The sequence below is a fragment of the Lissotriton vulgaris genome, chromosome 1_1 (assembly GCF_964263255.1).
Source record: "Lissotriton vulgaris chromosome 1_1, aLisVul1.2, whole genome shotgun sequence".
NCBI classification, from domain to species: domain Eukaryota; kingdom Metazoa; phylum Chordata; class Amphibia; order Caudata; family Salamandridae; genus Lissotriton; species Lissotriton vulgaris.
The window spans coordinates 1416250983-1416267055 of NC_141685.1; the positions used below are offsets into that span (position 1 = coordinate 1416250983).

Here is a 16073-nt window from a genome sequence, read left to right on the forward strand (position 1 = left end):
GTAAAAAGCATTGTTATGGTTAAAACAGGCAGATTCGCAGAATCGGTCCGTTTGCAACTGGAAAAATGGTTTTTGGAATGTAAAAGCCTCAATTTGCTATTCAGTAAATTGTTACTGAATCACAATTTCGGTTTTGCGATCCAGTAATTGGAAAAGACGTGTTTACGGCGTCCCTTCTAAAGACCAAATGGCATTGGTATATACAAATGTTTTGAAACCAAAATGTGTTGCAAAATATTTGCACTCTACCAGCAACTCACAGTTGGTGGTAATATATTCACAAAGTAAGAGGGCCCTCTATGGGATCCCTTCCCCTTTGTAAATGTTGGGAACATTTTTTTTAACAGCAAGCAGTGGTATCACAGTCCACGGCCTGCTCTTAAAAAATGAAAGAAAACTTTAAATGTTTTATTGTTAAAACGCATCCCATTTGCCTTTTAGGGAAATGGGTTGCATTTCAACAACACACAAAAAAAACTTTATTAGAAAGCAACCACAGACATGGTGGTCAGCTGACCTCAGCAGGTCACCATCCCTGTGATGGCTGCGAATCCTAATGGGTTGCAAACCGCGTGCTACATCATTAATATTCATCAGGTTGGTTGATTTGTGACCCACTAGGAATCGAAAGTATGAAACAAAAAGTTTCATATATAAATAATAGCAATTTTCAAATAGCGATTTAGATAAAATCCACTATTTGGAAAACACTATTTCAATTCTTCAGACATGTGCCCCTTAATTCTTTATCTCATTGTAGCACTATAAACACAATGTACAGTGGCCATTGGTATTGCATTGCGAGTGTAAGTGTTAAACTATAGTCCAGACGAATTGTTGTTTCTTTTAATAATTGACTCAAAGAGGTAGAATTTATTCCAGAAAAGGAAATAAACTACTCAAGCTATATTCCAAATGCTAAGGCACACTGGTGTTTCAAAAATATAAAAAGGCAAGCTAGGTAATCTAATAACAAAGTGGATAACAGTACCGAAGTATGAGCCATGAATGAGGGGGTGGGATGAAAGGTTTTATAGTACATGGAACACAGTATCTGGCAATTATATTTTAGATGCAAATTGACAAAAGAGAACAAGGCTAAAAAAAAAAAGGCGAATATGACCACTTGGAAAACATCAGCAACAAACACCCTGGTGAAACAAAGAATTATATGACAAAACTTGAACAATTACACAATATAAATGGTAAGACCCATAAAATTAACTTATAATTGAAGCAGGTTTCCAGCTGAGGACACTGCAACAAGATAAGCGTGATTCCCAAAAGCTTGGAGTAGAAGGGCAAAGATAACTTAAGGTTGGCACTCTCTCTCTTTCTCTCGTCCCCTCCCTCTTGTTCTGTCTCTCCTTATCGAAGTGAGAACACAACCACATCTAGAGGTGGGGTGGGAAACTAGTGATGAAGCCGATAGCTTGAGACTTGTGTACCAGTGACGGATCGACTCCTCTCACCACTTTTATTATGAGAAAAATAAATGTTAAGTGTTTTTGGCCTATGGCCGAGCAGTTGCTAGAATGGTGTAGCTTGTTGTCAGAAGCCTAATGAATAGGAGTCGCAAAGTCACCATGGTATCTTTATCTTATTCTCATATTGTACTTTTTCCCAATTCTCAATAGGTGCGAAGATTTGACACATAAAAAGAAAAGAAAGTGATGAAGAAGTAGAGAAAGCATCATGAGGCAGCATATTCTTTAGAAATTAAGCTTCTGAGACCTCAAACTAAATTGTGATTTGATTCAGAAGAAGCTTCAAGAGTGTGAAAGGCTGCAGAATATTGTGGGGTAGCATCTGTAGCAGTCCTACATGTCACTCTGTCATGCATTTGCCAGGAGGCAGTCGCTTAAGTTGCCTTAGTTTTGGTGCTATGTATGATGGCACCAAAGGAAGGATCTGTTCAGTATAAGGAGAACAATTTTCAGAGTGAGGTGCTGCCATCAATGTTACATCATTGAAGTCATAGGAACTGTGTCAGATCCAAGTTTTTCGCAAAGAGCAAGTACAGTAAATGAGCCACATTCATTCAGCAGAATAGTGGTAAAGGTTTGGAGTATAGCCAGTTGTATGTTTTGGAGAAAACTGTTGCAAATATATTACAATAGAATGGTGTGGCAGCATAATGTTATGTACAGACAGCACATTGTCCTTTGAAATGGCCACAGAATTCTCACAGTGTAGTTCACTCATAAAAGTATATAGCCTGCAAATGTTAATGTGTGGAAATTAATTTTCTCGAATTATTTATCATTTACACATACCAATGAAAGCGGCCTCATTTGTTCTGACCCCATGAAAACCTTGGTTTCCAGAACACTTCAGAATTATTCTTACCTAACTGCTGGCATATTTTGAAATATTTGCACAGTTCGTTTACAGATATTAACATTTTGTTGTGTGTTACGATAAATGCCATCCTAGAGCCTTTCCTTTCACACTCCTTGCACCCCAGCAATATTGTCCAATAGTTCTCTTTACAAAATCCTCTTATTTTGGATCCAGGGAAAGAAAGGTAAACACAAATCTCCATAATAAAAGAATAAGTAGCAATTTGTATGAAGACATAACCTGACATCTGACCTCTATCTTTAAATGCACAGCAAATGTGACAAGATGTAAAGCCATCTTTATTGCCCATTCACCAGTTGAACTCTGATTGACGAGTTTGGGGGTGCTGCAGTACCGCAACACTCCTACTTCCAGATCTTAGATGCAGGAACTAGTAAATGTTGTTGTGCAACCTTAGTTGCAGCTTCAGACGCCAAGTGGTCGGAGCATTTGGTGTGCCGTTGCAGGTCAGTGGCTCCAAATGGCTGGTGGCATAATATATAAAGAATTGGGACATTAGTTACCAATCCCGAAACATGAGGAGAATAAAGAGTGAAAAACACCTCAGATTTAACTTGAAAGAGAACTACATCCCTGGTATTGATAACAGTTGTCTGCAAGTGAAGCACATTTTGATCCACACTTAAGGGTGCACCTGCTGACTAAATAGAATTGCATCTGACATAAATCCAGGTGTAGACTTGGATGAAATACGGTAAAAGTAGCAAAGATCACTGCAATGAGCTAATGATGTCACAAGGAGAACTGCCTCTGTCACAAATCATAATTAACAAAGATGCCTAGAGACATGCAGGTGTTGGAAGAATGCAGTGCTTTAAATGGGAAAAATAACTGCAGGTACTTATTATATTGAGCTAGGGGCATGACTAGTGGGCGGGGTTAAAGGCGGGTGAGACATGATGATACAAAAACACTTCTATTGAGTATTCATTTTACCTTTGCATTGCCCTTGATAGTAGTCATGAACTTTCCATATGTGCAAATTAGCAACTACATATGCTAATAAATTGTGGTGTGAAGACCTGCTGGGAACAAGCCCTATATCATAATGGAAGGAGCTTCCAAACAATGAATACAGCCAAGCCATCAACACTACTATTAGCACTTTCAGGTTAATAATCAGTGTACCCCAGGACGAGAGTGCCATTTACACCCGTTGCAGGACATACTAAAACATATTATAAATTAATCTATATAAATAAAATGTGTTAACTCCTAATACACATAGAGCTTGAAGAATCCAATATAAACGCTGTTCCTCCACTTTCATCTTCACAGTCCTATGTACCAATTCATGTTAATCAATTTGAAAAAGACACTGATACTGGTTTAACCAAGGAACTTATATTTGAGGGGACAGAGGTAGTGGTTCCCGCTCCAAGAGATATAACAACTGAAAATAATAGTATTTTCTTGCCAACACCAGCATCAGAGCCAGTATCAGCACATCCAACGGTGTTAGATCAGAGTCTAGGCAGACCAAGAGCAGTTGGAGAATGTGCCATGGGGCCAGAAGATATATTGGATAATGACTCTAACGATGAGTATGAGGAGATCTTCGAAGAAGAAGGAGGGATTGAAAAGCGGGAAGATGCCATACTCGAAACTAAAGACAACAACCCCTCGGGCCCTAAGAAGCGGGGAGGGGGAAAAAAAACTAAAGCAAAGAAAGAGGGGAGAAAATTGAAATCTATAATGCTACCCTCGACATCTGTACCAATATCCATAGTAGAGAAATCCATTAGAGACCAAACACCTTTGCTTAAGTGGATGCAACCGCGAGGGGCTATCAAGAATACCGTTTTGCGTCCTTCAGGAACTATTCCCACAGTAGTGGGCATCTTGAAAAATCAGCAAAATTCTCCTATACAAAATGGGGGTCTGATAGATCATGATCAAGATCTAAATTTAGAGTCATCTGTGGTATCTTCAATGGCAACTACCGACGAAATTTGCCCATCTATTGATTATTCTCAATCCAATATCAGGGACAGATCACAGGGTAGTACTACTCTTGGAGGCAAGGTCCCCCCTTTGCAATCTGTAATATCTTCTTACCCTCCTAATACAATCCCTGAATCTTCTTCATTGGATTTAATCTTAAAAACTTTAACGATACACCATCAAGAGACTCAAATACATTTTCTTCAATTAAGGGAAGATAACTCCAAGATGCAACTTAGTTTGCAGAAAGTCACTAATAAACTGAATGGGGTAACAAAAGAGATTGATGGACTACAACAGAGGGTTGTCGAAGTGGAGGAAACTCTAGCCACTACTACTGTTCAAGCAGATCAACATAATGAATTGATTGGGTCCCTACAGAATAAAGTGGAAGAATTGGAGAACAGACAGAGGCGACAGAATTTGAGACTTTTTGGTATACCCGAGGGATCAGAAGGCTCAGATGTCAGGGCCTACTTGGTCAAATTATTTGAAAGGGCATTTCCTGATCTGTCCGATTGGGATTGGGACTCTCAACTGCAGCGGGTGCATAGATTACCTATAACATTAAAAAACAAGGAAAGCAAATATCCACGCCCAATTATGATCTACTTCGGCAACTATTTGCTCAGACAAGCAGTCTCAATAAAGGCTAGACCTAACACTCCTGTGACACTGGACAATATAACTTTTTTTGTTAAATCGGACTTTAGCAAGATAACTATGGATAAACGATGGGGGTTGCGCAAATTGATTGATTCTTTTAAATCCAAGGGTGCCACAGTCTACCTCCAAGAACCTGCCCGTCTTAAAGTCATGAAATCTGGTCATACCTACTTTCTTAATGATGTAAAGGAGGCGGAGCAATTACTTGCTAAAATGAACTCTAATGTTTAAAAATTGTCGGATTAAGAAAAGTAAGAAAAGGAGGATAAGAGAGTGGCGGGAGAGATTAGAAAATGAAAAGGAAAGAAATCTAGGATAGCAAGGCTTATTGTAAATTTACTGGGGCACTTTCTTTTTTTGTGATTTTGGATGCTTGATTGGCACGAGTAATACGGAGAGTAGGGGCTCTCGGGGCGATCTTTCTGACTGGCTGCCCTTCGAGCGGCAGCAGAAGATAGGGGTAAGCTTCCGGGTAGACACGGGGAGGGTGTGCTTTAAGGGTTGGGGGTCAAGAGCAGAGGGTGAGTGGGGGGAAGGGATAGGACACTGGGGGAAAGGGTGGGAGGAAAAAACAGAAAAGGACAAGACAAGGTCAAGGGTGATTGACGTAGTATCTTATAGACTAATAATGAGTTTAAATTCAAGAAAAGGTGCAGTTTATTATGATTTAGTAATTTGTCCGCATGTTGCGCTTTAGATGTTTAGCCTGGAATGTTTCAGGCTTGAATAATAAAAATAAAAGAAATTTGATATATGAAGAATTGAAAATATATGATCCACATTTGGTTTTGTTAACCGAAACGCATATTTGTTTTAAGGACAAGAAGCTATTGGGACATTTGGGATATGAGATGCTAATTTGTACTACATTAAATGCTCCTATAAGAGGTGTAGCTATTTTGAAAAAACGACAATTATGTGTAGAAGTGATTAGATCTATGGCAGATAGTGGGGGTCGCTGGGCAATTACTCAATTGAAGATGGAAAATCGTAAATATGTTTTTTGTGCCATTTATGGGCCCAACACCGATGACCCTTTTATTTTTGATTGGTTAAATATGGAACTGCTCACATGGGAGGGAGAACTTATTTTGATGGGGGATTTTAATTGTGTGCTAGATTATGATCAGGATGTTACAAAAAGAGGTATTTTTCGACGTATGCACAAAACTAGGGCGGCAATCTTAGAGCTAGCAAGGATACACAATGTTAAAGACGTATGGAGAAATCTGTTCCCTGAAATACCCGGATATACTTACTACTCCTCACCTCATAAACGGTGTTCACGAATAGATCTGGCTTGGGCTTCGGATGAAATTATTGATACAGGATACATGAAGATCTTCCCAAGGATCTCATCTGATCATAGCCCCATACTTCTTATATTTAATATTATTCAAAGGATGCCTGAACTTAGACTCTTCACTTTTCCTAGATATTTACTAACAGATTCAGTGTTTGTAGCTAAGTTAAAGGAACATATTAAGGAATTTATTGAAATTAATATCAATACTGCCAGTCTCTTTTCAGTGTGGGACGCTTGTAAAGCTTTTATTAGGGGAGTCGCGCAGCAATATGTATTTAAACAAAACGGTATACGCAAGAAAGAGACAAAGGCTATCTTAGCTAATATTTTATCACTTGAGAAACAACTAGAAGACAGACTGAGAGCTGATGAGACGGATGCGCAAAGTATAATTCAATTAGAAACTAAACTCGTAATGCAGCGCTCAACTCTTAAAAGCTCTTTCAGGGAGAAAAACACTCAGAAAATTATCAAATATAAATTATCTCAATATGAATGTGGAGATAGAGTCGGGAAGCTTTTGGCCTATAAAGTTGCAGATGATCGTGCGACAACCCTAGTTAAAGCTATTAAGGGTCCCCACAACGTTTTATATACTCAACCAGCACAAATTTTGGGACAATTTGTTTCATATTACGAAAATCTATATACCCCCGAGAGTAGAGGCACCGAAGCTCAGCTACAATCTTATATTAGGAAGAACTTACCTGAAGCAACATACTTGGAACAGACATGGATTGACCAATTAGAACAAGAGGTCACATTAACAGAGCTCCGATTTGCTGTTACCTCTCTTCCATCTAACAAGGCAGCTGGTGAGGATACACTTCCCATCGAGGTATACAAAATTTGTGCAGATGAAATTCTACCACTGTTCTGTCTGATCATTAACGCAATTGGTGCTACTGGGCAGGCGCCAGACTCTTGGAAGACAGCTAAAATTATGTTCTTCTTAAAAAAAAATAAACCTCCTGTGGAGTGCGGGTCTTATAGACCTATATCTCTGATAAACACTGATGCTAAAGTTTACTCTAAACTTTTAGCTATACGACTAGCCCCTCTTATGCCCCAGTTGGTAAATGACCAGCAGCATGGTTTTGTTATTGGGAGGGACACCACCATGCATGTAAACATGGCTATTACCGCTTTTGATGTGGCTACAACTAATCTCACCCGACTCGGTATGATACTTTTAGACGCAGAGAAGGCGTTTGACCGAGTGGGGTGGGACTATTTGTGGGGAGTTTTACGGCAGTTCGGCTTCAGAGGGCGTTTTTTAAGAAGTATTAAGGCATTATATAACGATCCTAATGCTAAAATTAGCTATGCTGGGGCACTTTCCTCTACTTTTCCAATTCGGCGGGGGACCCGGCAGGGATGTCCGCTATCACCCCTACTTTTTGCTCTCTCCATGGAGCCATTCATTAATGCTCTGGAAGCTCAAACTAAGATTGCCCCTATTTTGCATGAAGGTAAAACTCTAAAAATTACCGCATATGCGGATGACTTAGCTATCTATACCACCAATGTATCGGATGCACTAATGGGGATCACGATAGAAGCTAATAATTTCGGGATCATTTCAGGTTATAAATTAAATATAAATAAAACACAGGTTATTATGAATTATCAGGCCAATGTACCTGTGCAGGGACTATGTCAATCTGCAGTATATCTAGGGGTAAAGATATCATCTAAAATTGATCATATAAATTCCCTAAATTACGATCCTCTATTAAAAGAAGTTACAAATCTTTTGAAAAAATGGCACAAGATCCCATTAAACCTCATAGGCCGTATGAATCTGATTAAGATGAACATTTTGCCGAAGTTCTTATATTTATTTCGCTCCATACCTTGCCGCGTCAATAACTTATTCTTTAAAAAATTAGATGGCATTTTAAGTAGTTTCGTTTGGGGCTATAAGAAGGCTAGAAGGTCTATGACAATATTTAAACTCTCATATGAAAAGGGAGGTTTGAACTTCCCAGATTTTAGAGCTTATTTTCTCGCTTCTTTTTTAGGCCGGCTGCGTAGCCTATTTGCCCCTAATAATCAATATTTTTTTCACCAATTCATGCTTGGTGGTTATTCAAAACAATTCCTGGCAAAAGTTCAAGACCCAAATTATTTTAAACGTGTAAAATTTAAGACTGCGAGAGATGCCGTATTCATATGGAAACAGATGTTGACCAAGTGTAACACTTCTTTTTTTCATAATGAACTGCCAATATGGGACAATCCCGGGCTTCCAGATATTTTTAGAGATAAAACTGGTCGAGAATGGGCTAACTTTGGTATTCAGACTTTAGGAGACCTGTATGGTGTTGATGGTCTCTTACAATTTGAAACACTGCAACTTTTGTATAAACTGCCTGAAAAAATGAGATACAAATACATTCAAATTAGGGACTACTTAGTAAGGAAAATGAATTTGATAGAAATTACAAGTTCAGATATATGGGCCTGTTTTTATACCGTGCATAGAAAGTCATTAATTAGTTTGGGATATAAGTGTCTCAGTCAGAATAGCTTTGACGAAGCTCCTAGACTGGCACCAAAATGGACTGTTAGCCTAGGATATAATGTGACAATCCAGCATATCTCTGTAGCCTTAGTCAACATCACTAAAGCCGTCCAGTCTTCCAGCCTGAAACTTCAATCGTACAGAACGGTTAGCCAACTGTATTACACTCCACAAAAAATTTCCAAATGGACACAAAATAACTTTAATAATGCCCGTACTAAATGCTCTAAATGTGGTCTGGTGGCAGCAGACCTCATACATATGATATACTCATGCCCAACACTAGCTAAATATTGGGAGGATGTAGAAAATATTTTAACGCAAAATCAACTAATTAACTTTTCACTCAATGCAGCCGCTGTACTATTGTCCATATACCCGGGTAGCCCTATCTATAAAGAACTGCTAAATATTACAATGGCTTGTGCCAGACTTGTGATCGCTAGGGCTTGGATTTCTCAGAATCCTCCTCATATAACTGAATGGTGGACACTGGTTCTTGAAATTTACACAATGGAAGAAGCTATTGCTAGGAAAAGAGGAATTAAAGCAAAAAAAAAGTTTGCCAAGATATGGGGGAATTTTTTGCAATGTTAGTAATGATTTGGATCATGGATGTTCTTTTTGTTCATGGCTTATTAATTATTAATGACCTGTACTGTTTACAATCTACTTTTCTTTTTTGTTTTTTAACTGTTGTTTGTGTGTAGTATAATATGAACCTGCACCGAATTGAATTTGATTTATCTTACTTTTGATTAATTCTGTATTTGGATATGATATGCTAATCTCCTTGACTTGCTTGTCAAATAAAATTCTTAAAAAAAAAAAAAAAAAAACTCCTAATACACAATGAAAGCCAATCCCCAAATATTGATGTTTCCTTGTTTTGTAATAATTGCAGCTTCTTACTGTCATACTGCATTTGGCACAAACCTTATAGATTCAAGAGAGCCCACACATACAAACAGAAACAAGCATTTTACACATTTCTTTTCAAATACCTCCTGAGTGTCCTGATTCTCTTCCACTCTGATTTTGTTTCTCTCTCTCACAAAAACATCCACACAAGCAGGCGAACACACACACAAATATACACACGAGCATGAAACACACACCACACAAACAAGCAGACAAATACTAACTATCAGTCTTCACATCTCTAATCTCTCTATCACTCCCCCTCTCACTAATATCCTATTTGTATCTGTTACTCTCATTGCCCCACTCTCCTTACCCAGATTGCATCCTATCATTCCCTACCATCACATTCTATTTTTAATCTGCCATCTCCATGCCTCTCTTACTCTTTCTATAGCTGTCTCGATCTCTTCCCCATCTCTATCTGTGTTTAACCCTTTTGTCTTTCTGTTTCCCCTTTAAACTCTCCTTTGCTCCTTCTATCTCTGCCCACTCACTCTTCCCTTCTCTCACTCCTTTCTCCCTACTCTCCATTGGAAGGCTATGGGGTGAAAATGGCCCTTCTTACCTGGGTTCCTACGCAGCCACTCATGAGTAGGACCTCTACCCGCCCACTCATTCAGTCTGCACATATCACTGTGCCCAGGCAGTCAATGTTCCATACACTAACTAACAAGACGAGCCAGCATGGCTGTTGAGGAGATTGAGAGCTTCAATTTGGGTGGGGAGTGAGCAGAGGCCCTCTTGCCCATGCGGCAGGCCTCCAGTAGTCTGTTCAGGCTCTATTGGGCCTCTTGTCACAGCTAAATAATACAGAGAGAAGCCAAACCGGCCAACATGTAGCCAAAAAAATTGACCCACAGTTGGACCTCTGGCACTGGCCCAGTGCCCACCTTATTGATCTGACTCTGAGTGCCAGTACTGTCCTTGGCAGTGTAGAAGTGCCAGTACTCATTTTGGTAAAAATAAGAAGGGATGGTACTCAGTACCTGTAAGTACCATCCCATTTAATGCACTGGTTGAATCCTGTTTTGGATGGCTAAGTGGTTTGGCCTCACTCAATGGGGCACAGCAGCATTTTCTCACCAGAACTGAATTCCAGAAAGATATCAGTCTCGGGGCAGAATGGTGGTGACACACAATTGGTGTGGCGATACTAGGTTAAGTGACCATTAGCAAGACAAATCAGTGACTGTGACACATGGCCCAGGGCTGGTTTTTGTCTGTGGTAAGGGCCCTGTTATTTATTGCTTTGGCCCAGACTAGCCCTGAAACGTTCCTCAAGCTTCTAAGCTCAGGTTCCAGTTGAATCTCTCTGCTTCCCATAATGGTGACCACCCGCCAGTGGAGTCAATCTCTCACTGTATTACCTCCTGCTTTGCTTGCTGCGTACCTTTGAGGGTAAACATCCTTCTGCCTTCATGAAGTCTCACTTACAGCACAGATAGTCCGCACTGCACCTTGGCCCTCCAAATCTCTGCGCTCATACAGACTTGAACTGTACTGTTTTGTAATTGGGTATCTGGCGCCACACTCACTCAGTTGCCAAACAGAACAAGACATAATAAGCTGCAGCCAGGTGTCCTAACCCAAGCTTGCAGCCTCTTCGTCTCAATACATAGCTGTTATATCCTGCTTAGGAATTCATTTCTCTTCCCTGTTATTTTGGCTCCTAGCTGCTCAGCCAGTGTGGGTGTTCTGAGTGGAATGTTGGTGTGATGGAGATGAATGGAATGCTTAGGTGCCTGTGTGACAGCTGGAGTATAGGCTGAGCAGCAGGCAGGGTGCTCCCGGTGGTGCTGCTGTACCTGGATAGCATCCTGTCACTAAGACCAATAAGGAATCTTCAAAGTTACTCCTCAGCTACTTGACATACATCACAACATAATTTTAGCGATGATCTTGAGACAGGCCCATGCCAGAAAAATGATCTTACTGAAGATGAAGATTACACAGACAAGAGGATTGTGCAACTGAAGAATCTAACAGAGACATGGAAACATGAGGAAACAGGAGTCATTTACTAGGGACTTTAGTTACCAGACAGGTCACGACAGCAACAAAAAATGCCCTGCAAGCCGCATCAGAGTCCTTTTCACCGGACAACCCAAGCTTGGGCATACTTTATTTGATTGCACGCTTTGGATTTCCTGCTACTGTGACATTGTGCGAGCCTACGTATTCCTCATATCTGATCTAAGCAACATCCAACTTTGAAGTTTTGGCCTGCAGTGTTGAGTCAAGTGATATAGCTGGAATTTCAAAAGTAAAGAATATGTCAACTTGGTGATTTCACATGCTGCACAGTCATCTATGTGTGTGCTCTGGAAGGGAAATTGTTGCATACTGTGCCATTTTTAATTATCGTGTATGTGCTTCAATTGAGCCCAGCGTTTCATGGGGCATGTTAATCTTTGGGACCTTGCTAAGTGCTTATCAACTGGTTTGTCATGGTACAAGCAGCCGTAGGGGGCCAGCAGTAGTTAGACAGACTGTCACAGTGGTCAGTTTATTTTTTCTTGGTTCTTTTTCTATGACTGCCCTGCAGTTAGCTGGTTACACTGTTACGGTGTAGTTTAAATCAGAAGCACAGCGCGTGCACCATACCTTGTTCATGGAGTCACGTGGAGGTGCGGAAGGATCTTCTGTGATGTCTTTGTTTCTACGCAGCTTTCGAACTGCTGTGGGATGCTTTCAAGCACTGACATGCCTGGAGCCACCCGGCATGTGTCATCTCTATGAGCTGTCATCTTTGGAGTTTTGTCTACAGGCATGTCCATGGCTTTGCTTCAGGCAGTCGTTTGCTCACTAGGCCTTGCCAGTACCACAAGCAAGTTCTGCAACTACAGCTGTCGGGTTTTACCTCAACTTAGCGATCCAGAGGATATGAAGACAGGAGCTAACGTGGCAGAGGTTCCTATCGAGATTGCTCTGCATCAAATTGGTAACGGTAATACTGCTGTGGTTTACCATCAATATAATTTCGAAAAAGGCATGGAGGATGTACTCACAGAAGTGACCTTCAACAACACAGAAGTGTTTCTGTACATTAAATGTTTTGAGCCTATTTCCACATCTCTCAATGCTTAACGTTGCAAGCAAGTTGTGTGAGATATCGCTCACAGTAGATCTTGTGATGTCTTCAATGGATATTGTCAAAGTTTCAGCAAATCATTTTTGTTAATCTAGTGTTAGTAGAGTAATTTTCCATTCAATTTAGGTCTTTAACACACATTGTTGACAATCTTAAAAGTATGCTTCGGTTACAGTGGCATTTTTAGTACTAAGCTCCTGCATATCCGGTGGTCCTTATTGTAGTCCAAAGTTTGCACTCTGTGGGTATCCTGGTGTATATTTTAGCTGTGCTCCATTATTTACATTTATGGTGTTCTTGCTGGGGAGACATTCTGTTTCTTGTCTGAAGCATGCAGTTCTGAGTATCACCACTTGTTGGTATGTGGTAGGGACTAATTTTACACTACGTTGGTCTGTTAACATCTTACTTTACAAGCACGTCACGTTTCTACATTGAACGTTACATATCCCTTACACATGGGATTACTTTAAGGGCTTTGTTGGCCCATTTTCTTGAGTAGCTTTAGTACCCTTACATGAGGGATGTCACAATGTTTTTAGTGTGTGGTTGTCACCCATTTTTGGGTTTTATTTTATACACACTTACATGGGAGATCATTGTATAGGTGGAATTTGCTTGTATTTGAATTGCACGTTACTCTCTATTACACGAGGAACAGGAATTGGTTTTAGTCCCATTTTCACAAAGTTCATTATAAGCCCTTACAGGAGGGATGTCAATATGGGTTAAAGTCCTATTTCTACTATTTTTGGACCTTTACGTGAGGGGTGGATAAATGGTTTTCAATCATATGTCTTTAACACTGCAAAGAAAGCATGGCTGTCAAGGACTCTTTCTATTAAAAGAAATTGAGTCAGAGTGTCTCAAAATGTTGTCAATTGACGAATGGAATTTAGAATTACTAGTACGTGCCAAACATGAAAAGGTGGCATATCACCAAATAAATTTCTTATGAAACATGATATTGCATAGTTCTCACTTAAAGTATATATATAAATAATAGTGTGTGTATTTATTAATTGATTCACACATTTACCTTATATTGCTATATTCAGTCCTCCCTCTTCATTAGGAAAGGTTTTTACTGCTTCTGTATATATAACTGTGTTTGAATTACAAGTAGAGGGGCCATATTATCAGTAGCGGTTGGTAGAGGACAGTGGCGAGGAGGCAGGGGAAGGTGGGGGGGGGGGGGGGGGTTTGGTAAAAAATAAATAGAAAAGAAAGGAAAACTTACCTGGTGGTCACTGTCGCCAGCCTCCACATCTCCTCCATCACAGGAAGCACCCAGGCTCCCAGACTCCACAGACTAATTACAACGCTGCCTTACAGCACCATTGTGATTGGTCTGAGTTTGTCTCTCATAGAGGGACTTGGAGGCCGGGCATGTTCTCCTCCTAGGCTGTGCAATACAGCCTATGGAGAACAGGCAAAGGGCACATGACAGTTTGGCCAGCCCGAGACGGTCAGCCAAACCGTCATGCGCACTTAAGGTGCAGCCACCACTCCTCCTCTTTCGACGTCACAGGAGCCCAGTCACACTCCGCCCTTACTTAACCAGGTTGCAGTGCAACTGCAACACTAAAATAATGATAATAATGTTCCGTTATTATCATTTTATTTTTCTTTGCACTACTTGAAAGCAGTAGGGTGAAGCTCCTCGGCCTTAGCTGAGGAGCATATGCTGCATATTATTATTTTCTCCACAGATTATGGGACATTTGTCAGTGTATGCCATCCTCCATGGAAAAACATGAAAATTAACCAATGTACACTAAGAGGTGTGCTTAGCTAGTCACTCCAGAATTCACCCTCACTGGAATTGAAAGTACCTCTGGATAACTGAAACACTCAAACCTGTGGTGTCTGGAGGCTTGAAACATAATGTCTGGGACTTGCTGCTGGAATTCATTTGGTGGATACCATGCGATCAACCCCCTTGTGCACTACTTTCTCCATCAATGTGACCCTCCCTCCTCAGCTTATCCCTCTTTCCAAATCTCGGCCAAGTTATTCAACCCTCCTTTTTGAGCTCCTACAAATATGGGAACCAGCAGAGCTCCATGTATTACATGTATATAGCTCATCTTTTCTTAGGAGGTTTGGGAAGAAGGGTGCTATATTAAAAATGGAAGCATTAAACAGTGAGCACCGACAAACAAGAAGAAAGGACTCCCAATTTGATGAAGGGAAGTAGTAAGACATTGTGAGAGTGATTGACGTGTTGCTCAGTCAGAAATGCAATAACTGTTGCTAAAACAAATTAAATGAAACCCCAGTAACTACACAAACAATGAGACACACCATCATAGTTTGACCGGTAAATGCTTACATTTAGTCCTGCATCACATGCGTCTAAGGTGATAACAAGGGTCTCTCCCGGAGTTGGAGTAATTATGTTGCTTTGAAAAAAATCTCTTAGTTCTGCTGGATCATTCCCTGAAAAGTACAAATATATTTTTATGTTAATTTTTAGAGCTTTAGGAGATTGTTATTTTTAAAAAGGAGTAATGTTATTATCAAACAGAAAATGCAATGCAGTAGCAATTGAGCTTTACATTGCAATCTAATGGCTCGAATGGTTCAAGACTAAGGGTCTGATTTGGAGTTTGGCAGACAGAATGTGGCGTAGTAGCCTGACCTCCAAACTGATGGTCCACCTGCTCTATGCAGAGTCGGGTAGACCATCATGTTTCCATTGACTGTATGCACGGCGGGTTTTACAAGTGGAAGCCCCACATCAACAGCCTGATGGAGTTGGAGTTGTCAGTGTAAGTACATCAGACTACCCGCCCTATTTAGAGCGAATGGTCTGATGTACATTTCGTTTAATTCAGTACCGTCAAGGAAACTCTGGCAGTCCCAAATTGAAGACAAATGGCAAAAGACCCTCACACCCTGGGAGAAAACGCCCTGGGAGTTTAGGTCTCAGGGTCATTCGTTTTTTTTGTTTTTCAAAAATAAACCTATGCTTTGGGAGTTTGTTTTTGAAAAACATAAAAGGTTGCTGAGAGGCTGCCTGAAACGTGGTGGCCACTCAGCAAACTATCAGTGCCTTCAGAAAGGCTACCATGGCAGCGGCTCTTCTAAAAGCACCCAGACCTCCGCTGGGCTGGCAGAAATCTCTAAATATGGAGGGCGTTAGTCCAGCCAGGGTGGGTGAAAAATGTCCCCCCCACCATGATGAATAGCAGGCTGCCTGCCATATTGTAAATGAGGCATTATCAGCCAGATTCATCATTGTCCCG

At 40.5% G+C, this 16073-nt stretch overlaps 1 protein-coding gene across 1 annotated transcript in view; it reads right to left on the reverse strand.

The window, feature by feature from the left end:
* The window catches only part of MUC19 (mucin 19, oligomeric), a 229750-nt gene that overhangs the window by 182969 nt on the left and 30708 nt on the right, over positions 1–16073 (reverse strand). Inside the window, exon 9 of the mRNA XM_086929817.1 lies at positions 15158–15264. Coding sequence (XP_086785943.1) covers positions 15158–15264 — 107 coding nt within the window. The remainder of the gene's footprint in view (positions 1–15157; positions 15265–16073) is intronic.